General features: G+C 35.5%; 1 protein-coding gene across 1 annotated transcript in view; it reads left to right on the top strand.

The window, feature by feature from the left end:
• Nucleotides 1-27,651, top strand: part of LOC149805116 (RNA-binding protein PNO1-like) — a 35,771-nt gene extending 8,120 nt beyond the window's left edge. The window contains exons 2-7 of the mRNA XM_089947482.1: nucleotides 2,077-2,226; nucleotides 3,055-3,138; nucleotides 16,530-16,590; nucleotides 18,409-18,526; nucleotides 22,263-22,333; nucleotides 27,559-27,651. Coding sequence (XP_089803608.1) covers nucleotides 2,077-2,226; nucleotides 3,055-3,138; nucleotides 16,530-16,590; nucleotides 18,409-18,526; nucleotides 22,263-22,333; nucleotides 27,559-27,626 — 552 coding nt within the window. The 3' untranslated portion in view covers nucleotides 27,627-27,651. The remainder of the gene's footprint in view (nucleotides 1-2,076; nucleotides 2,227-3,054; nucleotides 3,139-16,529; nucleotides 16,591-18,408; nucleotides 18,527-22,262; nucleotides 22,334-27,558) is intronic.

Here is a 27,651-nt window from a genome sequence, read left to right as displayed (position 1 = left end):
GAGTTATAACAGGCAGACACAGACTACCTACAACTATGGGAAAAGGAAAGACTAATGGAGTTGAATCCTGGCAGTTGCGAGATCATCCAAATTAAAAATAAGAGATGAATTGTTCCAGCCATATATGCCAACCAATGTCAAGAACTGACGATATCCAAAGCCAAATACTTGGGAGTTGCCATTGATAGCACCTTATCATATAACATCCACAATGTCTCAGTTATAAAGAAGGCTAACAACACCAGAGCATTCCTTTTTAGAAAACTCAAAATATGCCTTGAACAAATAAAATCAGCATGCCAAAAATCCTTTTTACATCCACTATTTGAGTATTAGTAGACCAGTTGGGACCTATCTACCAAATCAAACATTGCCAAGCCTGAAGCAGTACAATGTAGGGCAGCACGGTTTATTATCAGGGAACCAGCAGTGTCACCACCAAGCTCCAACATTTGTGATGGGAAGAGCTTTAAGTCTGATGACAACAAGCAAAAGCTATTATGATGTACTTGGATTGTATAACAGCTAGATGACATCCCAGCAGCACCATACCTGCACCAGACAGGAGCTTACACTAGACTTCATTCATGCAGATATCTTGTCCTCTTCACCAGAGTCAGTGCATACAAAAACCCCTTCTCTTCAGGAATCTGCCTGTTGAACTTCCTACCATTCAAACTAGTCAACACTAATATCATCAACGCTTTCAGAGCAGGGATTACGGCAGGGACACCTTAGCTCCCAACCTGTTTTTATGTGCACTTTGACCTCTCACCACATGTACATAGTTCACATCATTTGCAAGTATGCTCCTGAGGAACCCATCGCATTATTTGAAGAAGAAGATGATTCAGATGGTTGCCCTGTACCTCACCTGGAACATCTGGAAAGACTATTGACATGGCTGCCATATAATTTACACATTTTCTTTACTCCCATACCTAATGAGCAAAATAGTAATTTTTAAAAATAATTACCTTTAATTCCATATTTACAGGTTATTGTTTGTAGAAACTGCATTTATACGCTCTCCACCTGTGGTAGGAATAGAACTTTTCAAATAAATATTTAGTAAATCTTGTGGGTGAAAACTGCAGTATTGTTATCCAACCAATCAACATTTCCTGTTATTCATACAGAACAAAGTTTCATTTGATTTTATGCACAAGTAAGTTGACTAGATAAAGTATATAAAGAGTTTGAAAGTAGTCAATGTCAGATATTTACCGTTTTGTGACCAAGTAAATCTGAGTCTAACAATTCTCTTAGTACAAGATAATAAAGCATATACTAAAATAGAATTTTTTAAAATAAAATTCAGTGTGAGATTGGATATTTTACATGACATGTAAACATGTTTCCACTCAACAACATGATGCGGGATGATATTCCTTTACTTATGGCTGTCTTTTGAGAACAAAATTCTGGACTGTGAAAGAAAAATTGAATTATCAGCAAGTTTTATCTTTGGAAAAACTACTAATTTAAAGACTAACCTACGATTGTTTGCACACCATATCATACATAGTTATTATAATCCAGACTGAGACAGACAACCAGTGACATTCTAAATATTGTAAATGAATAGCTGCTGTGTGAATAGTCTTTGTAAAATTTGGTACATGGCAGCAATACTAAATAGACACTATCGGTTTCCTTTTTTATGATGTTTTGTAGTCTAACAAATTGGCCACCACACCTGTTATGGTAAATATTGATGGGTACCGATATATATGTTGTGTTTAGTTAAGTTTACAGCATTCTGAATATTTTTGACCCATCCATAATACATTTACTAGTCATTGTGCACATAGTTTTTGTTTATACATGCATCATGTTAGGGACATATATTGAGGTGGTCAGGAAATCACTCTCATTTTCTCCTAGTTTTTTTGGGGGGGGAGGTTAAGATTTCTGAAAAATGGGTTTTTCAGAAAATGGGTTTGGGGAGTAAAATAATTATGTTTTTAGTATTATGCATCATGTTATGGCAGGTATGGTCAGTGTTTGCTGTAGGTACATTTTTCACTAAACTAAGAGGATTTCATCATTTGGTATATCTAAATTTTCTTTCAGGGAGGAAAGACTGAGTTGCGTAAAATCCAAGTGCCTGCAAACAGATACACACCTCTCAAGGAAAATTGGATGAAAATCTTTACACCTGTTGTTGAACAGCTTCATCTTCAAATCCGATTTAACCTGAAGACTAGGAATGTTGAAATAAAGGTAAGACAAATTTTCATTTTAATAAAGCTTTTTGTGTATATAATTTACCTGTTTTAACTCATAGCGTAAATCCTGATTTCTTGACTGTTATGGTTTTAACAGATTAGCTTTGGGACCTAGCTCACAGCATAAATCCTGATTTCTTGACTATTACGGGTTTGACAGATTAGCTTTGGGACTTTTAGCTCACAGCATAAATCCTGATTTCTTGACTATTACGGGTTTGACAGATTAGCTTTGGGACTTTTATCTTTTAGCATAAATCCTGATTTCTTGACTATTATGGGGTTTGACAGATTAGCTTTGGGACTTTTAGCTCACCTGGCCATGAGGCAGAGTGAATATGGTTCACTGTATGTAATCCATTGTGTTTCGTCAATATTGTTATTTAAAAGTTATTGTAAGAAAACTGCTTGACTGATTTACACATGATTAAGGATCATGGCCTTTCAGATTTGTGTATGCCAGAATGTATTATGCAGATTATAATATTCAATATAGTACCATTACTAATAGTAGAAAGACCTTTTAAAAAAACTCTTTTTCAACAATTGCTTAACAAAATTTAATCAAATTAGAGAGAAAGCATTCTGGCATGAAGACCATCAAGTCTGTATAAATGATGAAGATCTGCCATCAAATGTGGTTGCTATTTTCAATTTCTCAAAAACTGCAAGACCAATTTTAACCGTACTAAGCATAGAACGTCCTGATAGAGAGAGTCATTCCAGTTTTTGTACAAATAATGCTGATACGGCAACCATTACTAAAATTTGAAATACCTTGACAAATTAATGAAGTTCAATTCTGTTTTTTCTTCTTTTTCAGACATGTAAGGAAACAAAAGATATAGGAGCCCTTCAGAAGGCAGCTGACTTTGTTAGGGCTTTCACTCTTGGCTTTGATGTAGATGTACGTTTCCAAGATTTACCTGCAAATTATTTGCATGACAAGGGTCTCATTTTTCAGATGACATTTTCATTGTTATAAATGTCAATATCAAGTTTATATTTTTTTACCTCATTGTGCAAGAGTTATTGAGGGATAGGTAAACTTTTTTCAAAACCACACAACAGAACTTTACCAAATTTGAAAGAAAGCACTGAAACATAAAGATTTTTCAGATTTATTAAAATGATGCCTAATAAAGACCATTCTTGGGGGTGAAAGGCAGAATTGCCTATGTAGTGCTGAGTATAAAGTGTACTTTACTGGTGGGGATATAAACAGTTTCTAAGTTATAAACTGGGGACTAGTCCCTCTTGGTGCTGGTTGGATCTGTCATGCTGGGTGACTTTGACCTTGACCTGGATCACTCACCCTGTTACCAAATTAGAATATTTTATAGGTTTTGGCTCATCTCAGACAAGTTCATACCATTATCTCTTTTCTCTTTGAAGCTGCTATATTACAAGACATGCGTTCTGATAGTGCTAATGTGAGTTGCACTCCTTTCAGGAGACCATAAGTACTCCATTTCAGTTCTGATGACCACTCTATGGTTAGAGTGTCTGCCTCAGAAGTGGGTGGTCGTGGGCTTGATCCCCAGCCAAGTCATACCAAAGATGTTCAAAAATGGTACTAACAACTGCCTCGCTTGGCACTCAGCATTAAGAGGTTGTGTTAGGACGGGTCTGCCTGGTGTCAGGATAATGCAGCTGGGTGGGACATGTAGCATAATGTCTGTGGCATGATGCCCAAGTGCTCCAGTGCTAGACATTAAAATAGACTGCTTCTGCAGACATCGTAGCGATATGACTGAAAAATTGTTAAAGCTATGTAAAAAAAATCATAATCACACACACACACTCAGTTCCGATGGTTCTGTGGTGTTGAAGACACAACCACGTTTGTAGTTAAAAGTCAGTTACCTTAAATGGACAATGAGAAGGTCATATTCCAGGCTGTCTCCTTTATTAACATGTTGAGAGATGCAGCTAAGCAAGACCTTGTCCATGCTCTCAGAATTTATTTGAAATACACAGAAGAGCCATTGGCCCCAAAAACATCTTTAGTTGTCAGTTATGGCAGGAAAAGGAGATATAACCCCTCAAGTCCTGACCTTGTGGTGGAATTGGGTAATACACTTGTTATCTTTTGAATTTTCTCAGACATGTGTCATAAGAATTTCTGTTTATGAGATTATAGCAGTCTTGGTAAGTCCTATGTTCAAATGCAATGTTTCAGTCATAGATATAATAAAAGCTGTTGGCTGGCATGTAAAGTCAACCATCTCAAGTTTTTGTAACGGAAATCTAGCCTCACAGAGAAGAGAATTCAGTCTGGTGAGTCCAGTGGCTGTGGATCAGACCCATTAAAGGTCAGCAAAACCTGCTCCTGGGCACAAGAATTGAGTTCATTTGCTGGATTTGCCTGAGCTTTTTCTTTGGCTTAATGAGTTAAAGTCATCCTTTATTACTATCTGTGTTGTGGTCATGAGTCCTTCAATAGTGCTACCATCATATTAGGAGAGTGGGTTATCTTTATGGGGAAATCAGACATTCTTCCTTCGAAGAAGGCAGATGATAGAGTTTGAATGCTCATGTGTTTTCTCTTCCTTTTACTGGTTCTCCTAACATTAAAGTGAATGGGGGAAGTATTCTAAGTAAATTATGTTTTGCCGAGGATCCTTACTGATTACACGTCTCACCTTAAACTAGATGTCAGACAGAAGCTAATTGGTATGATTTTATTTTTTTATCTATGATCTATGGATATGAAAGACAAAAATTTTGTTTTTCTGGAACTGCTGGATTTGAGGAGTAGGAGTCTTGTATTCTTAGTACTCATGTGATTTAGAAAATACTCATAGAGAAGCATCTTCTGCTAAATAAAAATTTGCTTGATCAGTCCATATATTGTGTTATATTTCAAATGTGAATAAAAATCTGGCTAATGATAAAAGACTCCCACGCCTAATTTGTAACTCTTTATAATGTACCTTTTTATTATTTAAAATTATGTAAGTACAGTGGTCTCCCTCATGAATTGTCCCCCTGACCAGCGGCCACCCACTCTTTATGGCCAGAATCCCTTGGCGTCGACAAGTTTGTGTTCAAAAGTACCCCTCAAGAAATACCACAACTGCTAACACAACCAGCGGCCACCATATTAGTGCACAGATGTAAAATTTACCCCTCACAAGTGGCCACATTTTATTATTAATTTGTCCAGAACCAATATTTAATTACACTGAGGGAAGTAATCGATTATGTTTCCTGATGTATGTTTGCGGACGTCAGGTTTTTGGTACTGAAGGAAGTGTTGGTTAAAATACATGTACCACTAAGGCTAAATATAATATCCTGCACGCCGACGTTTGCAAGAAATGGGGTCAACAGTGTTTTGAATGTGCATTGGGCTTCACACAGTGGATTATTTTTTTTAATTTACGATTATGACCGGACATTTTTAATTGTCAAGAACATAACATGGTCAGATAGAAATGGGGTCAGCAGTGTTTTGATAGAGTTTTGGGTTTCGCACAGAACATTTTTTTTTTTTAAATTCACGATTATGACCAATGTAATTATCAAGATCATAACATGGTCAGAGAGGCTAAAAATATATTTTGTGGATTAACACACACATACACACACACACACACACACAGAGAAAGAATTAACATTAAACAAAACAGGATACCAGACAGACTAAATAATCAAGTGACAGTTCGTGTATCACTTCCTGTAAAATAAGGCATTTTGTTTACATATTTCGTCTGCAAAATTAAATTGCAGTATTGTATGATTTGCCACATATGAATAAATTATTACAAAACTTTAATGTGTCATCACGTAAATTACGAAATAATAATTTAGAAGAAAAAGAAAAATTATTTGACTTGACAATGGGGAGAGTTTACATGCTGAAAAATGTATGTTGGGAAGACTCAAATAAATAAGAACATAAAATATACGAACATTCTGTAGCAGTGGGAAAATTGAGTAAATGGAAAGAGAATTATTTGAAATTTTTGAAACAGCGTATTTACCAAGACTCAACTAACATTTATGAATGGTTTTGTAATGCACATGCCAACAATATCGCACTCGCATTTCACGCCTAAGAATACAAACTTTTAATTTGTTACCTTGAAATAAATCTGTTTCTAAGACAAGAACATTTTAATAATTAATGCTACTTTTAGATGAAGATAATAACTGCTTTAAGTTTTAGTTAGCTTTCCTACTATATACACACATACATATACATCTCACAAATTTAGCCCCCCTCTGGAAAGGCCACCCATCTTATAAGGACACTTTCCTGGTGCAGAAGGGGTGGCTGTGTATGAGTGGGACCACTGTATTGAAAATTATATTAATGGACTCCATGCCTATAATACTTAATTCATGCACATTTACAAATGTGATATGCTATACCCAGTTCATATACATCTGCATATTTGGTGCTTTATACCCAGTTCATATACATCTGCAGATGTGATGCTTTATACCCAGTTAATACACATTTGCAAATTTGATGCTTTATACCCAATTCATACACATTTACAAATGTGATGTGCTATACCCAGTTCATATACATTTGCAAATGTGGTGCTTTATACCCAGTTCATATACATCTGCAAATGTGATGCTTTATACCCAATTAATACACATTTGCAAATTTGATGCTTTATACCCAGTTCATATACATCTGCAGATGTGATGTTTTATACCCAATTCATACACATTTGCAAATTTGATGCTTTATACCCAATTCATACACATTTGCAAATTTGATGCTTTACACCCAGTTCATATTCATCTGCAAATGTGATGCTTTATACCCAATTCATAGACATTTGAAAATTTGACGTTTTATACCCAATTCATATACATTTGCAAATGTGATGCTTTATACCCAATTCATACACATTTGCAAATTTGATGCTTTGTACCCAGTTCATATACATTTGCAAATGTGGTGCTTTATACCCAGTTCATATACATCTGCAAATGTGATGCTTTATACCCAATTAATACACATTTGCAAATTTGATGCTTTATACCCAGTTCATATACATCTGCAGATGTGATGTTTTATACCCAATTCATAAACATTTGCAAATTTGATGCTTTATACCCAATTCATACACATTTGCAAATTTGATGCTTTACACCCAGTTCATATACATCTGCAAATGTGATGCTTTATACCCAATTCATAGACATTTGAAAATTTGACGTTTTATACCCAATTCATATACATTTGCAAATGTGATGCTTTATACCCAATTCATACACATTTGCAAATTTGATGCTTTGTACCCAGTTCATATACATTTGCAAATGTGGTGCTTTATACCCAGTTCATATACATCTGCAAATGTGATGCTTTGTACCCAGTTCATATACATCTGCAAATGTGATGCTTTATACCCAATTCATATACATTTGCAAATTTGATGCTTTGTACCCAGTTCATATACATTTGCAAATGTGGTGCTTTATACCCAATTCATATACATCTGCAAATGTGATGTTTTATACCCAATTCATATACATCTGCAAATGTGATGTTTTATACCCAATTCATACACATTTGCAAATGTGATGCTTTGTACCCAGTTCATATACATCTGCAAATGTGGTGCTTTATACCCAGTTCATATACATCTGCAAATGTGATGCTTTATACCCAGTTCATATACATCTGCAAATGTGATGTTTTATACCCATTTCATACACATTTGCAAATGTGATGCTTTATACCCAGTTCATATACATCTGCAAATGTGATGCTTTATACCATACACATTTGCAAATTTGACGTTTTATACCCAATTCATATACATTTGCAAATTTGATGCTTTGTACCCAGTTCATATACATTTGCAAATGTGGTGCTTTATACCCAGTTCATATACATCTGCAAATGTGATGCTTTATACCCAGTTCATATACATCTGCAAATGTGATGTTTTATACCCAATTCATACACATTTGCAAATTTGATGCTTTATACCCAGTTCATATACATCTGCAAATGTGATGCTTTATACCCAATTCATACACATTTGCAAATTTGACGTTTTATACCCAATTCATATACATTTGCAAATGTGATGCTTTATACCCAATTCATACACATTTGCAAATTTGACGTTTTATACCCAATTCATATACATTTGCAAATTTGATGCTTTGTACCCAGTTCATACACATTTGCAAATTTGATGCTTTATACCCAGTTCATATACATTTGCAAATGTGGTGCTTTATACCCAGTTCATATACATCTGCAAATGTGATGCTTTATACCCAGTTCATACACATTTGCAAATTTGATGCTTTATACCCAGTTCATATACATTTGCAAATGTGGTGCTTTATACCCAATTCATACACATTTGCAAATTTGATGTTTTATACCCAATTCATATACATTTGCAAATTTGATGCTTTATACCCAGTTCATATACATCTGCAAATGTGATGCTTTATACCCAATTCATACATATTTGCAAATTTGATGCTTTATACCCAGTTCATATACATCTGCAAATGCGATGCTTTATACCCAATTCATACACATTTGCAAATTTGATGCTTTATACCCAGTTCATATACATCTGCAAATGTGATGCTTTATACCCAATTCATACACATTTGCAAATTGGATGCTTTATACCCAGTTAATACACATCTGCAAATGTGATGCACTATCTCATTGTTTAAACGTTGAAATTTTCAGCACTAAAATCCACAACAAACTATTAGAATTTTGAGTCCATCATGAATGTTCTTGAGATGCGGAATGACAACATTTAATTAACTTCTTGACCACTCAACTGCTGATTCTTTGTAGAAAATAGGATGAGTGATCATTATTCCTGAGGGGGAAAAAAATGTTAGAATATCACTAATTTTTGTTCACTGAAAGTCCATTATTTAATTTGTCTTTCACTTCATTAAACTTGAAAGAGACATTTTATGCCATATTTTTATACTGATAATTACTTGCTAAAGTTTGTGTTTGTGTGTGTGATTTGGATTTTTAATATAGGTGTAACAATTTTTCTGTCATATTGCTATGATGTCTGCAGTGTGGCAGTTTATAGTAATGTCTAGCACTGGGGCATCATGCCACAGATATGTAGCATGATTTCTCTCCCAGTCACATTATCCTGACACCATGCCGACCAGTCCTAACACTAACCTCTTAATGCTGAGCGTCAAGCGAGGCAGCTGTTAGTACCATTTTTCTATGTCTTTGATATGACACAGCAGGGTTTCAAACCTGCAACCTCCCACATTCAAGGCAGATGCTCTAACCACTATGCCACCAGAGTGGATGTACTAAAGGTTGAGTAGACTGGTATCAGTTTATTACATGTACTAGAAGACACAGAGAAATAAATTCAAGAAAACAGCCTTTCAGTATGTAGATCATCAGTATAGCCATATATTGTTTGTGAAGAAGGAAGTTTTCAAAAAGATATGTATGAAAATATATGGAGAGTTTGCAAAGCATTTGAAAGGAAAAAGTTAATGAAACATGGTATTCATGAATTTCTTAAGTCATTTGTGAATTCCCAGATCCGTAGAAAGTAAGCAGAAGTAAAAATAAAAGTCCTGTAAAGAAATTCCTCATAGCAAAAAAAAAGTATTTTGTAATGACTCAAGGTTTTTAAAATATGTAAAAGGAAGAAGCAAAACCAACAAGTTTAGTAAAAATCAGCAAATAGTTTATTTCTCTAAGATTGATTGATTGATTGATTGTTTTTTTTTAACGGCGCATCAGCACTCTTAGGCTATTTAGCGCCAAACAAAGTGTTACTTGTATAATCTTTTAAAACTTATAAAAGGTTCTACATCGACCAGCGATATAAAAGAACAAATGGTTGAAATTAAAAACGGTAAGATGGTAACGGTGCAAAATAAAGCTTCCCGATCAACGGGAGATGTAAAAAAGATGAATAGGTATTAAAATGGGACGGAATGTATATTGCATAAAACTGCACAAGGTGATAGCATAAAAGTCAGAGTTTAGAGTAAATATTTACGGCTTTCAAGAACTCGATAATACGAGTGATGTTTATATTATCAAAAAGTCCTTTCATATCATGCACAACGTAATAACGATCCCGCGTAGGTTGTAGGTCAAAGCACTCTATCATAAAGTGCTTGACAGTGAATGGTTCATTGCAAGAAACGCACTCTGGTGGGTCTTCACCTTTTAGTATGTGGGTGTGGGTGATATAAGTATGACCAATTCGGATTCTTGCAATGACTACCTCCTCCCTACGAATGGTTCTGTAGGAAGGAGTCCATTCTCCTAGAGTTGGTTTGATTGCATGAAGTTTGTTATTTACAGCATCATTCCATGATGCCTGCCACTTCTGACGTAAGAACTTTCTGATACAAGGTTTAAAATCTGTATATGGTATTTTAAAATCAGATGGTTCTTGAGAAAGGGCCATTTTAGCAGCGCAATCTGCTTTTTCGTTACCTTTAATACCAATGTGGCTAGGTAACCAACAGTATATTATATTGTGGGAGACACTCAGCTCGGTATTTTTTACGAGTATGTTTTTCAATAATGGGTTCTCCAGTTTTCTATTGTGTAGTGACTGAAGTACTGATAGCGAGTCGGAGAAGATGATACAGTTTGAAATACGATTCTTTTCTATATGTTGCAGAGCAAGGTCTATTGCTCTGATTTCGGCTGTAAAAATTGATGCTCCATTTGGTAAGCGAACTTGCGTTGTGTGATTTCCACAAACAAAGGCTGCAGCAGCCTTTTCCTCATCCTTTGATCCATCAGTGTAAATTCTGGTGTAGTTTTTAAATTCGGTGAGGAGTTCATGGTAAGAGTTGTGGAAGATAGAAGGGTTTGTTTCGGATTTTTTTCCATCGTGTAGCGTAAAACGTACTTTTGGTTGTTTAATTAGCCAGGGTGGTGTTTCGGAGATGGATGTTTTCTGAATTTTTGAAAGATCTATATTTGTAGTGTCAAGGCTGGATGATATTCTAATGCCAAAGGAAGGTATGGCGTTTGGTTTATTTTCGTATAAAGTTTTGTATTTGGGTTGAAAAACAGCCGAAAAAGCAGGATTCAGAGGGTTTGATTTTAATTTGAGAGCATACTGTGCGGAAAGCATTTCTCTACGATGCGATAACGGTGGTTCATTCGCCTCAGCTAGAAGGCTTTCACACGGGGATGTTTTAAATGCTCCCAGAGCCAGTCTTATTCCCTGATGATGAATTGGATCAAGCATTTTAAGATACGATTTTCTGGCAGAACCATACACAACGCAACCATAGTCTAGTTTGGAGCGAATAAACGTTCTATATAAATTCAGGATGACTTTTCTATCAGCACCCCAGTCAGTGTGTGCTACTACTTTAAGTAGGTCAAGTGCTTTTAAGCATTTGGCTTTCAAGTTTTTTAGGTGTGGAATAAAGGTCAGTTTTCTGTCAAAGATAATACCCAAAAATTTTGTTTCCTCAACAACTGGAATAGGTGTTCCGTCCAGCGTGAGTTTAGGTTCATCGTGGTGTCGTCGTAATTGACAGAAATGCATACATACCGTTTTTGATTTCGAGAATTTGAAACCGTTCGTACTAGACCAATTTTGAATCTTGTTGATATTTTGCTGTAGTTGTCTTTCAATTGTATGCATGTGCTTTGACCGATAACATATGAGAAAATCATCAACATATAGTGAGCAATCCACACCAGGAGTCAAACACTTGGTGATGTTATTAATTTTGATATTGAAAAGTGTCACAGATAAAATACTGCCCTGGGGCACACCCATCTCTTGCTCGTGCAAATCTGAGAGAGTACAGCCCACTCGTACCTTGAATTCTCTGTCGGAGAGGAAGTTGGATATGAAAGAGGGCAGACGGCCTTTTAGACCTAGATCGTGCAGGTCTTTTAGTATCCCGTACTTCCATGTTGTGTCATAGGCCTTTTCTAAATCAAAGAAAACCGCTACTAAATGTTCTTTCTTGATAAATGCATCGCGAATGAATGTTTCTAGTCTAACCAGATGATCGTTGGTGCTCCGTCCATAACGAAAGCCACTTTGGAAAGGAGATATTAAATTGTTAGTTTCCAGGTACCATACAAGCCGAGAATTGATCATTCGTTCCATTGTTTTGCACATGCAGCTTGTGAGTGCAATAGGTCGATAGTTGGTAGGATCTTCACTATCTTTACCGGGTTTGGGAAATGGTATTACTGTTGCTTCTTTCCATATTTTAGGTAGGTTACCAGTAATCCATAAATCATTGAAGAGTTTTAAAAGAGATGTTAAAGATGATTCTGGAAGATGTTTTAAAAACTGGTAATGTATTTTGTCAGGCCCAGCGGAAGTATCATGGGCCTTGTCTAAAGCCTCCATAAGTTCTGATAGTGAAAACAGCTGGTTGTAGCTTTCCGAGTTGTTGGATGTGAATTTTAAACGTGACTTTTCTTTTTGAGTTTTCAATTTTTGGAAGGCTTCGGAATAATTAGATGATGACGAATTTTTAGAGAATGTATCAGCAAGAACATTTGCTATGTCACGTTTTGAGCTAAGATTGTTATTGTTCACTTTTAGATGTCGGAAAGAATTGTGTTTTCTCTTTCCGTTTATTTTTCGGATCGTGTCCCAAACTTTCTTAATTGAGGAACGAGAGTTTAAAGAGGAAACATATTTCATCCATGATGCTCGTTTACTTTCTTTGATTGTGCGGCGAGCTTTGGCCCGGAGAATACGATATTTACTTAAATTCTCGGGTGTCGGATGATTGTTAAATTTTTTCAAGGCTTCTCGGCGTTGCCGTATGGCTTCCTTACATTCCTTAGTGAGCCAAGGTTTTAGGGTTCTTTTACAGTTTGCTGAGGACTTGGGGATAGATTCTTCTGCAATGTCGGTTAAAATAGATGTAAAATGCTGAATGGGGTCGTTAACATTGAAAACTGTATCCTCATTCAGCCTGGTTTTACAGAGTGTTTCGAATTTGGCCCAGTCGGCCTTCTTTAAATTCCATTGTGGAATTACTTCATCAATTGTAGAGTTATGATTTACAAGGGAGATTGGGAAGTGATCGCTGCTGTGAAGGTCATCAGCGACCTTCCATTCATAGTCCAAAAGCAGCGAAGGAGAACAAATTGTCAAATCGATGCATGTGTATGTACCCGTGCCTGGGTGTAAATATGTAGGTGTTTTGGTATTATATAGACACAGATCGTGTCTAGAAATAAAGTCTTCAACTTTGTGACCTCTGTCACTTACATGATTCGATCCCCATAAAATGTTATGGGCATTAAAATCCCCGAGTAAAACAAAGGGTGCGGGAAGCTGTTGAACAAGATTATCGAGTTCGTTTGGTACTAGGTTAGTGTTTGGTGGTAAATAAATAGAGCAAAATGTAATCACTCGATGTAGAGTGACGCTTACAGCAATGGCTTGTAAATTGGTGTTTAAAGTAATGAAACTATGAGGAGCTCTGTTGTTCACAATAACAGAAACTCCTCCTGATGCCCTGTCAACATTTGGAGAGCAGGTGTTAAACAGGGAGTAGTTTTTAAATGTGATATTGTCTGTATCTTTCAAGAAGGTTTCTTGAAGGCATAGTACCGCAGGATCATGTTTGTTTAAAAGCAGGAGAATATCATTGTAATTTGCTTTAAGTCCTCGACAATTCCATTGTATGATAGTGTTTTTCATTATAAATTTAAATTAAAGATTGTGGAGCTAGGTTAGACCTTTCGCAGACGGAATTTGTTTTGTTATTTCTCTGGAGGAAGTACGGGGGTGAATTTTTTGTTTGTAGGTCTGGAGTTGCCTTGGGCGCATGGAGCAGATTCTTCTGCATCCATGCTCTCGATGTCTCCAAACCTGTTATAAAGTTTGATGGGGTCATCTGACCCCTTTTGTTGCCTGTTTCCGTGAGATTTTTTATTCTTTGGTGATTTAGGTTGTTGGGTATTATTAAATGTAGTCTGAGTAGATGCCGTGTTTTTCTGTGCTTGGTAATGGGGGGTGTTTGAATTTGGTGTTGAATCGGGTGCTTCTGTTTGTGTTTGAGCGTCCTTCGTTGTTTTAGGATTGCTCTTCACTACAGTGGAGAAGGATGGGCCAGGATGGGCTGTTTTTGCCTGTACAATTTTTCTGGCTTCTGGATAGGGAATATTATTTGTGTATTTTACCCTCTGAATTTCCTTCTCCTGTTTCCAGGTATCGCAATCCTTGGAATTTGCGTGGTGCTCTTTTCCGCAGTTGACACAATGCGGAGTTGCTCTACAATCAGATTCCTGATGAGCATTGTCTCCGCATCGGCCACATATTTGGCTCTTGGAGCAGCGGTCTTCGTGATGGCCGTATTTTTGACACTTATAACACCGAAGGGGGTTGGGAATGTAAATCTCTACCTTTACTTGCAAAAAGCCAACTTTCACCACTTTGGGTACAGTTGGCCTGTTGAAGGTGAGTACAATGGTGTTGGTGTCCTGCAGATTGTTATTACGTTTAATACGTATTCGTCGGACTGCAGTGACACCTTCATCTTTCATTCCTTCGATGATGTCAGCGTCGGTGACTCCAGCCAAGTCACGGCAGCGAATCACGCCTTTGGACGTATTCAGTGTGGTGTGAGCGAATGAGGTTACTGGGATATCAAAGAACGTTTTCATTTTCCTGATATTGTCTGATTGACCTCGTCGCTCACACTCAATAAGAAGACAACCCGATTTCAACTTTTTAACACTTTTAGGTGTGCCAATCGATCCTGTGATAGTCTTTTCGATGACAAATGGAGATAGTGCGGCAAGCGGTTTCGTGGCATCTTTTGACTGTATGACCATGAAGCGTGGAAATGACTCCACACTACATGGTTCATCGTCAGACTCTGATAAGGGTTTCGATCTTTTATTTTGATTTTTTTTGGAATTATCCATGATGGCTAGATTAAAAATTCAGCACCCGTGCTCCCCACCCACCAAGGAGCCCAACAAGGGGACACTTTTCAAGTGTCAGGGATACACAGATGCCATACTCAGTTGATAAAATTACCTTTGAATGACCTTGAAGTCGCCAATTTCTAAGGTCGGTAAAATTACCCCCCGATTGACCCGTTAAGCCACCGCCTTCTAGGAAGCCTTCTAAGACTTGGAAAAGTGAAATATAAAGGAAAAGAATATAGGGGCAACGGTGGTATCAAGAGAGATACAAGGAGAGAGAGAAAGAAGGTGAGAAAGTTAATAAAGACCTCCTAGGGCTCGGCGTGACCAGCCGATTTGTCGGAACCGGGCCCATCCCGACCACCCGTCTAAGAGAAGTAGAGGCCAAAGTAGTGTATTGCAGGGAACTGCTCAACTACCAGGATCCTTTCCTCCCCCGACACGGGACGCAACCCACGGCAAACAGGTTGCCTCTACTTAGTCGCCTTTTACGACACGTAGCGAGGCACGTCGGGCCAATTCTACAACCCCGAAAATTTAAAGGACACTTAAAGTATTGTGAATCAAATCCCAAATATTCGTAATCTCACAAGTCCAGATGTATAGAATGTTCAGAATGAATTTCAGTTTTCTTGAATGTTCTGATATACCACAATGAAATAATCCAGTATGTGTTAGAATGAGTTTTCAACAATTCCAAAGTAGTGTTTTTGCCCAAAATGTCAATGAGCATTTTGTAATTCTGATGAATAATTTTAAATAACTCTTCTTGAATTATATCTGGACACAACTACAAACTCTGCTCATTGATTCCCAACGACTATGAAAAGGAATGAATAATTATTTACCAAACCTCTTTATATACAAACTTCATGCAACCTGTGACACAATAGAATTTCTGGAAAACCCAAAATTATGATGGAAAATAAATACCATCAACTTGTAAACCAGTTTTCTTCCAGAACATTCTAAGTTCATAATAAAGTTAGGCCTCAAACTACTGCTTAGAATCATGACAAACATCAGGCATTACCTCCACAACACTGAATCACAGACATAAATTAAGCACACAGTATAGATGTATAGAACAGGTTGTACCTAGATAAATAGAAACATAAAATTGTTTAATATTGCCTGGTTTTCTTTCTTGATTTTTTTATTTTGCACCTCTCTTATTGCACATTTTCCAGCACAAGTAAACATATGGATAACAAGTTTCTTGTTGAGAATCTGAAAACATTCAGGCTGCCTCTTTTGTCACAAGCCTCCGTTTTAGCATTTGGTAGAGTTAAAGTTTGCAATAGAACTACCACTTTTTTCATATCAAACTCCTGTTCCCTTGATGGTGTGAAAAGACATGTTAAATGTATGTTTTGTCATTCATATATTATCTTTTATTGCAGGATTCTCTTGCTTTAGTCAGATTGGATGACTTGTTCCTTGAATCTTTTCAAATTACAGATGGTAAGCAGTAGTTATTGTGTTTCTTATTGACTTTGATCAGAAATATATAGAGGATATGAATAGGTATTGGGAAATATTTCATGAGTGAAGGGGAAACATTATGTTGTCACTTTTCTGTTTGTCACATCTCACAAAAGAAAATGTTTCAGTTCACACGTGAACTAATTTCTTATAGCTTCTAAAAAAATGTAGAATTTCTTTTCATTATATTTTTTAAGGCAAAACATGTTGATTGGCAATAGATTTTCTTTCCATTCTGTGCCAGTATGATTAACAGCTGTAATACTTTATTAAAAATCAGGAGTTCTGAAATTTTACAATAATTTTAGTTCAATAAAATAGTTCAAAAGAAAATCAAAGCCCCTTCCCCCAAAATGGAAAGGTCAGTACTTTATAGTAGATGAATTTGCTTGGTGTATGTTAATTGTTATACAAGTTGTGATAAAAAACAACTAATTAAACTGAGTCAATTGAGATTACACTAGCTGGCATTAAGTCTTGACACAGAGCCTACATTTACTATATTTACTATTGCAATAATAGGCAGGGAAACTTTGAGTGGGATGCCAATACCCGGGCAGGCAAGATATTTATCAGAAAGGGCCCGTAAATTTGGAACACACTGACTCAACAAATGAGAAAATATTAGTGGATTTGAAAAATGTGTAATTTGTAACTGTTGTATGATACTGTGTGGTTGACACAGAGTATTGAATAGAAACAGGTCTTGATAATTCAGTCACTGACAATGTCCATGATTCATATGGAAAACTAATGATAGAAAGTTAATATTTGAGACTTTTTGTTTTTTGTTTGGAGTTAGTTTTAAGGTATTTCATGATGATGCCTTATTAAGTAAAAAAAAATGTATATGGGAAGGTCTGCTGTCTTGACACGTTTTGAGATCGCTTCATCCTGATGGGGGAAGGGAGAGAAAATGAGCAGAAGAAAAATGAAATAGGCCAGATATGGAATTGTATGTTTGAAATACATATATCAGGCAGATATATTTCCTAAATAGTAAAAGAAAGTAGATCTAAAAGGGTATCAATACTGTGGTAGTATAATTTTCTCCCACTGATATATTTCAATATTTCATAATAAAAATATGTTAATATGTTCTCAAATAACTGAATAAAATGTCAGTTGCATACCAGTGACACCAAATGAATATGTACAGTTCAAATGGTAACTGTTTTCTTACATGTCTTGCACTTATTATATAATTGGCTTTTTATTTTGTTTTGAAATTGTGCAATATTTGCTTAAGTGTAGACAGAAAGGCAACAAAATGCAAGATTCATGGATGGAATCCAGATTATTTCTCTTTAACATGAAATGTTTGGACCTTCCCTGAAATGACTTTTTAATATTGAATGTTATAATTAAATTTTTGGCTGGCTCTTTAAAGTCTGATTTTGAAATTACACAAATAGAAATATTAATTTGACAGGACAAAGATCTTAGGATTTAACTACAGGTGTAGCAGTTGATGCAGACATTCTGACTTTGGTCAAGTCTTTTTTAAATTTGAGATGAATCATGACTTGAAATTATAATTTCAGTTTCATTTGCAATTCAGTTTTTAGATCTTTTTCTAATCCGATATGTATTTTTTTAAAAGTGTCAACTATTATTATAATGTAAGCAGTTTATTATGCATTTCAAAGTTTCATTGATGCAATAAAATCTTCCAAAATGGGTAACATTGAAGAAATGCTATAAAGCCAGATACTATATTCTTTGTTCATCAAGATGAGAATAAGAAGTTGGTTGGTAAAATTATAATTATCTAACTTGAAATATTTATGATTTTAGTAAAACCCTTAAAGGGAGATCACCTTGCCAGAGCCATTGGCAGGATAGCTGGAAAGAATGGCAAGACAAAATTCACCATTGAGAACGTCACAAAGACTAGAATTGTACTAGCAGATAGGTGAGTAGAATTTAATATGTTCAGTGGTTTGACTCACCCCCACCCCAACAACACGGGAATAGAAATAATAAAGAAGATCATGAGCATAAGTGTTGGGTCAAAGGTTATGCAAATCAAGCCTTGTTTATATCATGTCAGCTTCATATTCAGTGTATATAACAAATACTCTCAGAATTTACTGAAGAGTTTAAAATCAAGGACTTTTATAAATGTTGTAAAAAGTTATTGGTGTAATTGGTAAATAAATGAAAAAATGTAAACTTGCACGTTGTCTAATTTTGCTGAGATCTTTGATTATTAGCATTCTTTGGCAGAGTTATGGCCCCTGATTTTCTTTCTGGCACATTTGTTTTTGCAGCAGAACTTAATTGTTAATGAGATTTCAAGCAAAATATCATGCACAGCTTTCATAGCCAAGTTGCAGGTTGACTGATGTTAACTGTCAGCCTTTCCTGATTAATGCTCAAGAGTTGACATTTTAGTTAAACTATATTTGATATGAGGGTCATCTCAGCAGGATCTTAGACCAGTTCAGCAGTGTATTATCTACATGCAAGTGATTTGACTCATCAAGGCAAAAAACAGTGAGTCAAAATCCAAACCTATGAGTCTTATTCAAGCTGATGACCAGTCTTCAGTAGGTTTTAAAAATAATTATATTGTTTAAATACACAACAGAAATATTATATAACGTAACTAAAGCCAAGGCATGTTTTCTAAATATTTTTATACAAGATATCATTACACCAGGTAGTAGTGATTAGAATGCATTAATCTGATTAGCAGACAGAGAAGAGCTTATCCCACACATCATGCCATGTTTTCACTTTGGAAAATGCAACAATCCATCAGATTCCTTTGCTTTTATATAAATGAGGAAGTCGTCTGAAATGTAAATCTGACTCAATAAACTGTTCACAAATTTAACAAATCATTTCATGTTTTTAAGTGCATAGACTCTTCTCTCATTTGTTTTCTTCCATTTTTTAAAAGCTTCCTCATAATTGAAGGTACTTATGTCTTCCCCATCAATCTTAAAAAGCATCAGGTTTCTTTGTTTCTCAATCCCAAGCCTGTTCTTAAAGGTGGTTAAGATCCTTTTCTGGACAGAGTGCATACTGCAAGCAAGGGCAAGTTTGGCCAAGATACACAGATTAGGGAATTCACCCATGTGATGATTGTTAATAAGGTACCAGAGTTTCCACTTTGGTCATGTGGGTATTGTTCTGCCTTTACCAAATGCTTGACCATGTGCCACTCATCTACATTTTGAACTGGGTCAGTCAATGGATCTGATACTTTCTGCTGATCTTCCCCATCCTCCTTCCAAGTTGCAGAGTGTCTGAATTTCATCCTGACTGTATTCCTCCAGTTGATTTTTATCTAAGAAGGACAGAGGCAGGAATAGTCCTGGGCTTCGCCAGTGTCACAAATTGCTATTTTTTTCCCATTATTGACGACAAAATATACACAGCAATCGGTACTTCAAAGGTAATCAGTTTTCTGTGAAGTTTCAGCAAAACTATTTTATTGGTACATTTTAAAAAAGAAAAACAACAGAAGGATTAGCCATTGTTCAGTTAATTGTAGCTGTTTCTGTTTGCGTCATCAGAAGTCAGATTATTATGTAACAATGCACTGTAAAGATGGTTTTGTCAATACGAACAAAGGATTTGTTTATGTAACATATAGATTCCTGTACATTGTGTATCCAAGTTTGTGGTTTCCTTTCATGGTCCCTTTGAATTTCTCCTATCCAATTCCATGTCCTTATTTACATAATAAACAGCCAAAAAGGCTGTCACCAAAAAAGTCACTAGATGGTATATTTTGAAGCCAATAAGGAAAAAAATCGCAATTTGCGACATTGGCAAAGCTTAGGACAATGCTGGGTGCTGATCTGATGTCCAGTATTACTGCTAAGTGGTCATTTTCAAAATCTTCTTTTGTTTCAATGCTTAAATGGATTGACACATAGTTTTCGTAAATATGTTTCCACTACTAAAGTAATGTCTGGTTCATCTATCTATTATTATGACTCTAGTCTAAACTAACTAACAGAAAAGAGCAAAAACCAAAAAGTTTTGTTAAAATGCAGCAAATAATTAATTTCCCTAGAATACAAAGTGAAAATTAAACAAAAAGCTACAGTTTTGCAAATTAAATCCCAAATAGCCCAAAAAATGTATCAATCACCAGAACTAATGAATGAAGTTGTAATTAAATTCTAGTGTTTGAAATAAAATACAGCTCATCAGATGTCGATGTACCTGTAGCTTTAAATGTACTAATGTACCAGTGGCTTTAAGTGTGATGATGTGCTAAAATTCTTCCAATTAATCACAGTAATATAATCCAAAATGTCCTTGTTTGAATTCACTATAATTCCAAATTATTCTGTCCAAGAATATTACTGTGCACTTTTTAGTTTCAGAGAATAATATTTTGAATAGATAATTCCACTCAAATCAAAAAGTGAACAAAACAATATAAATAATTTTGTTTCTGTTGTTTTCACCAGATTATTAATTTTTCAAGTAAACAAGATTATACCCAAAAAATCTGCTGTTACCATGTAAATATTTTTAAAAATCCCAAAGATTACAAGTAGTGAGATCTAGCAAGAAGCCTATGAGCACCATGGAGTTTTTAATTGCAATTTCTGAAACTTTATTTTGAGGTAATTAAGGCATAAGTGTACTTTACAAGCATTGTGTTTGCTTTCATTGCATCAGTCTCATGACTATCTTCTAAATTTTGAGTTTTTCACTTCTGGACTTTTAAATGAAATGTTTTCCACTTTGACAATAGCAGTACATGATATAAAATTACACCTTAATGAAGATTGGTTTAACTTGTTGAAAAATATTGATTGCCTGACAGAAGATCATGTTATGGTCTGTGAGCAGCTCTTGCATTTGGCTATTAGGCAGATGTCATCCGGTGAGGAAAATCAAGTCCACTTTGAACTCTTGTTAAACAATATTGCAATATGCAACTGATTTTGAATGAAAATAATGCTTTTATCTTTTCCCAGCATTTTTATGTAACAATCATTTTTGTTTTTGCACCCTATACAATTTTTTATTCTGACTTTTGAAGTAGTTTTGCAAAATATCACTTCCAAAATAGAATGAGCTTTTAATCCAGGTGTTTGTGAGTGTGATTTTGATATTTAACATAGCTTTAACAATTTTTCAATTATATTGCTATGTCTGCAGTGTGGCAGTTTATAGTGATGTCTAGCACTGGGACATCATGCTGCAGACATGTAGCATGATGTCCCACCCAGACACATTATCCTGACACCAGGCCAACCAGTCCTAACACTAACCTCTTAATGCTGATAGCCTATCAAGGCGGCTGTTAGTACCATTTTTAAGTCTTTGGTATGACGCAGCCTGGCTTCAAACACGTGACCTCCTGCATCCGATGAGGACACTCTAACCAATAGGCCACCGTCATGGTCTTTTAATTCAGGAATAATTTATTAAGTAAAATGAATGAGTCTGTTCTTTTTAATTTGCATTAGTTAGCTTGAATAATAATGGGTTAGGTGGGTTTAAAATTTCTTTTAGTTTTTTACATATAAAACTTGCTGTCCAGCAGTCCCTCATAAAGGTCTTCTTTTTATACTGAAATTGTTTACTCATTTATTTGCATTGTTTCGTGTATTGCTGTAAATTGCAATTACTTGTATGTTTTATATTGTTTAATATATACTTTTTCATTTTAGTAAAATCCACATATTGGGATCTTTCCAGAATATACAGATAGCAAGGACAGCTATATGCAATTTAATATTAGGTAAGTTTTTGAAATGCATGTTTGAAAATCATTTTTTTTGTTTCCTGCAGCAATGGCAAGGGGACATGTAAATGGTCTAAAGCTTATCCAGCCTTGTAAATACTCTCACATCCATTCATTATCACATTTTTTAACCAAGTTTGCTTTGATGCTCTGTCTCAGCAACATATTGGACAAGTTTGCTTTGATGATCTGTCTCAGCAACAGATTGGACAAGTTAAATGAGCACATTCTGCTTATGTTTCTTATGACCCTTGTCTTAGCATAACCAGTGAACAATCATGCATCCACATTTTTCGTTTGATTTTAACCAAATTTTGGTGTGAAGCTTCATTTTAGCAAGAACTGATGTGTTTGATGATAAACTTAGTGGGCTGTATTTGTAATAGTTCTTGCCCTTGATTGATTTAGAATAGCATATAAATTGCATTCACACTTTTTGTATGATCTGCAGTCACCTTGATGTTTCATCTTAAAATGAGGGTGATTGAGTTTGATGAAGGTCATTCTTAAACTTTGACAGGCTCGTGAACAATCTGGCAGTCTTATTTGTCATTTCATGTCAACCAGATTGGATGTGAAGCTATTCCCAGCAAGGTTTCAGAAATTGATATTGACGTGGGGTTTTCACCAGAAGGCTTTATACGATGTATAGTTAAAATGGTTCACCTTGGACATATGATACAACTGCAGTGGTGCCTATCATGAAAATGTTCTTACTTCTACTGCTCCTAAATTGATGGCCATATTGACAAAGGGTTTTCACAAAATAAAGTTTTATGATGTCTAGTTGATCCATGAAAATAGTGCTGATATGACGTCCAATATGGCGACTGTAGCAGCCAATTTTGAAAATCTTGTTACTATTCCAGAATGTAAAGTCACATCAGCATTAAGTTTTCATTGGAAACCTTCTTACAGTGTCTAGTTGTTTTTAAATAAAAATTGTGCTAATCTGTGTCCAATATGGCCACCACAATGGTCATCTGTAAAATCTTATTGCTACTTATCCAAGATGGAATGTTACATCATCATTGCATTTCCACAAGAAGACTTGTTATGATGTCCTCTTGATACTCTTTTACTGTAGTAGGGTTTAATACCATTTTTCAGCACAGTATAGGCTATTCATGGTGGTCAGTATCAGTGGCAGAGGAAGAACCCGGAAAGAACCACCGACCCACGAGAAGCCACTAGCAAGCTTTCTCACATACCCACATTGGCCAAACCTGAGACTTGAACCCATGCAGACAGAGGTGAGATGGCAATGATCCATAACAATGAGCAGTTTAGACCACTTGGTCTGCTGATTGTAACAACTAACATAACTACGATGGCATCCATCTGAAAAATATTGCTGCTCCTCCTCCTCAGTTGAAAGTCATATTGTCAAGTGGATTTCAGCAGAATAATGATTACAATATCTAGCTGGTATTTATGAAAATGGTGACAGTATGACCTTAAATTTGACTGCCACAATGAAGATATCTGTAAACATGTAATTTTGCTGAATGGAGGGTCAAATCAACATAGGGTTTTTCACCACAAACTGTCTAATTGTGTCTAGCTTGTTCTGAATGAAAATGTTGTCAATCTTTCATTCAATATGGCTACCTCAGTGGTTAATTTGAAAATTTTATTGCTCAAGAATATCGGAGATGGGGTCAGCACTCACCTGTAAAGAGAAGAAATTGTCTTTCTTGACTTTCTGGAAGTGTCAGTCTCTTTGAGCAACACTCATTTTAATTTGAATATGTAAATGTTTGCTTGCATTTCTGCTCTTTAATGCCATTAGTTGTAAAGACTTTTTAATGAAATACAATTAACAGTTCTTTTTTTAGTTGTTCAGTGATGAAGTCTCAATTATGCATGTTTTCACTTTAGTAATCATTTCCATACATTAACCTATTTGGATATAAAAGTTTTGAGAACCTTGGATGTGATCAGTTGGATAGATGGTGTTAACGATTTCATTTCAATGAGCTGTACCCATGTTACTCAAGAAAACTCAACCAATGTCCATTTTAAAACTTGTTCAGAGATGGCCCAGTACAGTGGTCCCCTCTCACGAGCAGCAACTATCTCTACAATGCAAGTTTTCTTGGCACTGACAGATTTGTTTATAAATGTACCACATGTGGGGACCACCCCTCTGATGTGACATGCAGCCATTTAACCCTCACAAATTGTCACATTTTATGTGTCTAGAACCAATATTTAATTTATATAGTACGGTTAGTAATCAAATTATATCTACCAATGTCTGATTCTCATTGTCAGGTTTTTGTTACTGTAAAAAGTGTTGGCTAAAGTATGTTATAACATGTCCCACTATGGTTATTATATCATTATCTTTAAACACCAACATTTACGGAAAATGGGCTCAACAATATTGTGATTGAGTTTTCAGCCTCAAAAATATTGTGATTGAGTTTTCAGCATCACGTAGCATTTGAGTTGTTCTCTTTGATGATTACAACTGGAGGTAACTATTAAGATCATAATGTGGTCAGTGTTGGCTACATATAGTTTCTATGGATTCACACATGAAAAGAAATAAATCTTAAACAAAATGGGGTACCAAACAAAGACTGAAAATTCATGCAGCAGTTCATGTATCACTTCTTTTATAAATCAGGCATTTAGTTTACAGTTTTGTCTGCATCATTACATTGCAGTACTGTACACTTAGCAACACAGCAGTAAATTGTGACATACTTGAACATGCCATCGAGTAAACAGAAAATTATTACTTCAGAAGAAAAAGTAAGTTATTTGACCTAATGTGGACCTGATGTGGAGAGTTCAAGAGTTCTTGCCAAAAGATTTAATGCTGGAAAGACTTAAATAAACATCATAACAGATAAGAATAATTTGCAGCAGTGGGAAAAAGTAGTAAATGGAAAGAGAATGATTCTAAATTCCAAGCAATGTTTGTACCAAGATTTAAATGACATTTTTTAATGTATATGCAATGTGCATGCCTAAAAAATTACCCCACTTGCATTTCATGCTCAAGAATTAAGAACTGCTAATGTTGACTTCAAATAAGACTGTTCTTAGGACAAGAGCAGACCTGCCAAATCTTATGATTTTGTCACAAGTCTTAGGAAATGGCCCTTAAAATATTGACATTTGGAATAAAAGCAAAAAAATACGGAAAAATGATTTTGCTGAAAAATCCACATAATTGGTTCATTCATGTTTGATTTGGATCCAGGTTTCATAGTGGAATTAGTCAGGGCACCAGACTAACTTTACAGCAGGACCTCAGATGCTTTAAACTGTACATATTTTTCATGCAAAATGTCTGCATGATCAAACTATTGATTATATAATTTTTTTTAAATGGCAAGTGATACATGTTGAAGACTAGAGGGAAAATAAGCCTCTTAAAAGTGTTACTAATCAGCACAAAAGGAATATTCAAATTCTTGTGAATAAAATCCTGAGGGACAAAATGACATATATTGGACAGCACATGCCATTTTGAGTATATGATTGCCTTTGTCATGTGAAATGGAATGAAAACCTCTAAGAATTATGTCAGGTTGAGAGATAGCAACAAACCATTGAGCTGCATAGTGTTTGGAACTGTACTTTTGCAACTGTACTAGTGGTAAATAAGGTCTATGTGTACTTTACAAACTTTTCAGTTGGACATAATGTTTACTGTCGCTGCCTGTTTCTAATACCAATTTTTTAAATATGTTTTCCAGCTTTACAATAGCAGTTATGATATTTTGTTATACCCTTACTGAACACTGGACAAACTTACAGAGAAAAAAATCAACTGCCTCACTGAGACCGTCTTGTCCTGGTTGGCAGGTCTGCAAGAGAAACCTTTTAATGTTACTTTTAAATTTAGATATTCAATGATTTGAAGTTATTTGGAGATTTCTTACAACATACACATACATGTACATATGCTTCACAAATAATGTTCCCTGCCACACGAGGCACCTGTCTTATACAGCCACTGTCCTGTTGCATAAGTGGTGGCAATATATGAGGGGGACCACTGTAGAAGAATGATTCAAATGAACTGTTTTGTACTTGAGAGGCTAATATAGAATCAGAAAACAAAGTTTGCTAAAGTAGTTGTCTTCAATTAATTGTACAGTTTGGTCTCATGTATATATCCTTCTGTTTCTTGTTCTGCCTCTAGTTCAGTCTCCAGTGTGTAGAATATTATTCAGCAATTCCTTTTTACCCTCTTCACTTTGAGGATGCAAAGGTAGTGTGCCAGTAAGTTACCTTAATGCTTTTGACTGATTCCCCCAAAATCTTGTTTGTACTTGCATTTGACAAAAATCTGAGATAAATATAGATTAAACTTTAAAAACTGTATTTCCCTCAACCCACTCATCACAGCTTAATTTGGACCTACGTTGTGCTATTCCTTTTTTTGTCCCAGGTGGTTATGGTGAAAGACAGAAATTGTGTCCATATGTGAACCCCCACTACAGCTACACCTTTTTCCCCCACTGCAGTCAGATTTGATGAAACCTTCATATATGAGGAAATAGTTGTTCAACACTTTGACTTGTATTTGTTAAAGTTACTGCCCTTGATCAACTTACCGTTGGCTGGCAACACTGAAGCATTCACATTGTTTTTATTTGATTCCAGCCCTATTTGCTGTGAGGCCTCAACTCACCAAGTCTCAGTTTGATATCCACACTTTGACTGTATTTTATTGAGTTATGGTCCTTGATAGATTTTGACTATGCATCCCTTTTGCTTTTGTACACATTCTTTTTTAATTTCCCCTAAAATTCCTGAAACTGTTCATCTCATCATTATTTCAAATGAGTTGGATCATGAGCAGAATTTGACATTTTAGAGTTCTGTCCCATGTTTGGCTTGGCAATATAAGAAGTCGGTATTTTTTATGTTCAGTGAATCAGCTGTAATACTTCATATTTGCTAGGTCTTAGATGATAGTGTTGATTCAGCACTTGTAGTTCACATTGTTCAAGACTGGGTGGCAAGAAACAATGGGATTGTTAGTGGCAACTTGTTATTGTAATTTTAAAAAAATTGAGTTGAGTTTGTGTTTATAATTACTAGCAACCAGACTGATTTGTATGTTTCTTGAGGAAGTTTCCAAGTAACATCAACTGTAACCAAATTTATCATTTTAATTTTGAAATATTTATATATATATATGTGTGTGTGTGTGTTTATTACAATGTATAACCAATATTAATTGTCCTTTGCAGGAAGTCCCCCATCCAAGGTATATGGAACTATGCGGACAATTGCTGCAAGAGCATCAGAAAGATTCTAATAAATTGTTTAAATGAAGATCCTAA

Source organism: Sinohyriopsis cumingii, chromosome 2 (genome assembly GCF_028554795.1).
Source record: "Sinohyriopsis cumingii isolate HCF-2022 chromosome 2, ASM2855479v2, whole genome shotgun sequence".
In the NCBI taxonomy this organism is placed as follows: Eukaryota; Metazoa; Mollusca; class Bivalvia; order Unionida; family Unionidae; genus Sinohyriopsis; species Sinohyriopsis cumingii.
The sequence above is the reverse complement of the archived record's forward strand: the minus strand, read 5'-3'. Positions and strand labels throughout refer to the sequence as shown.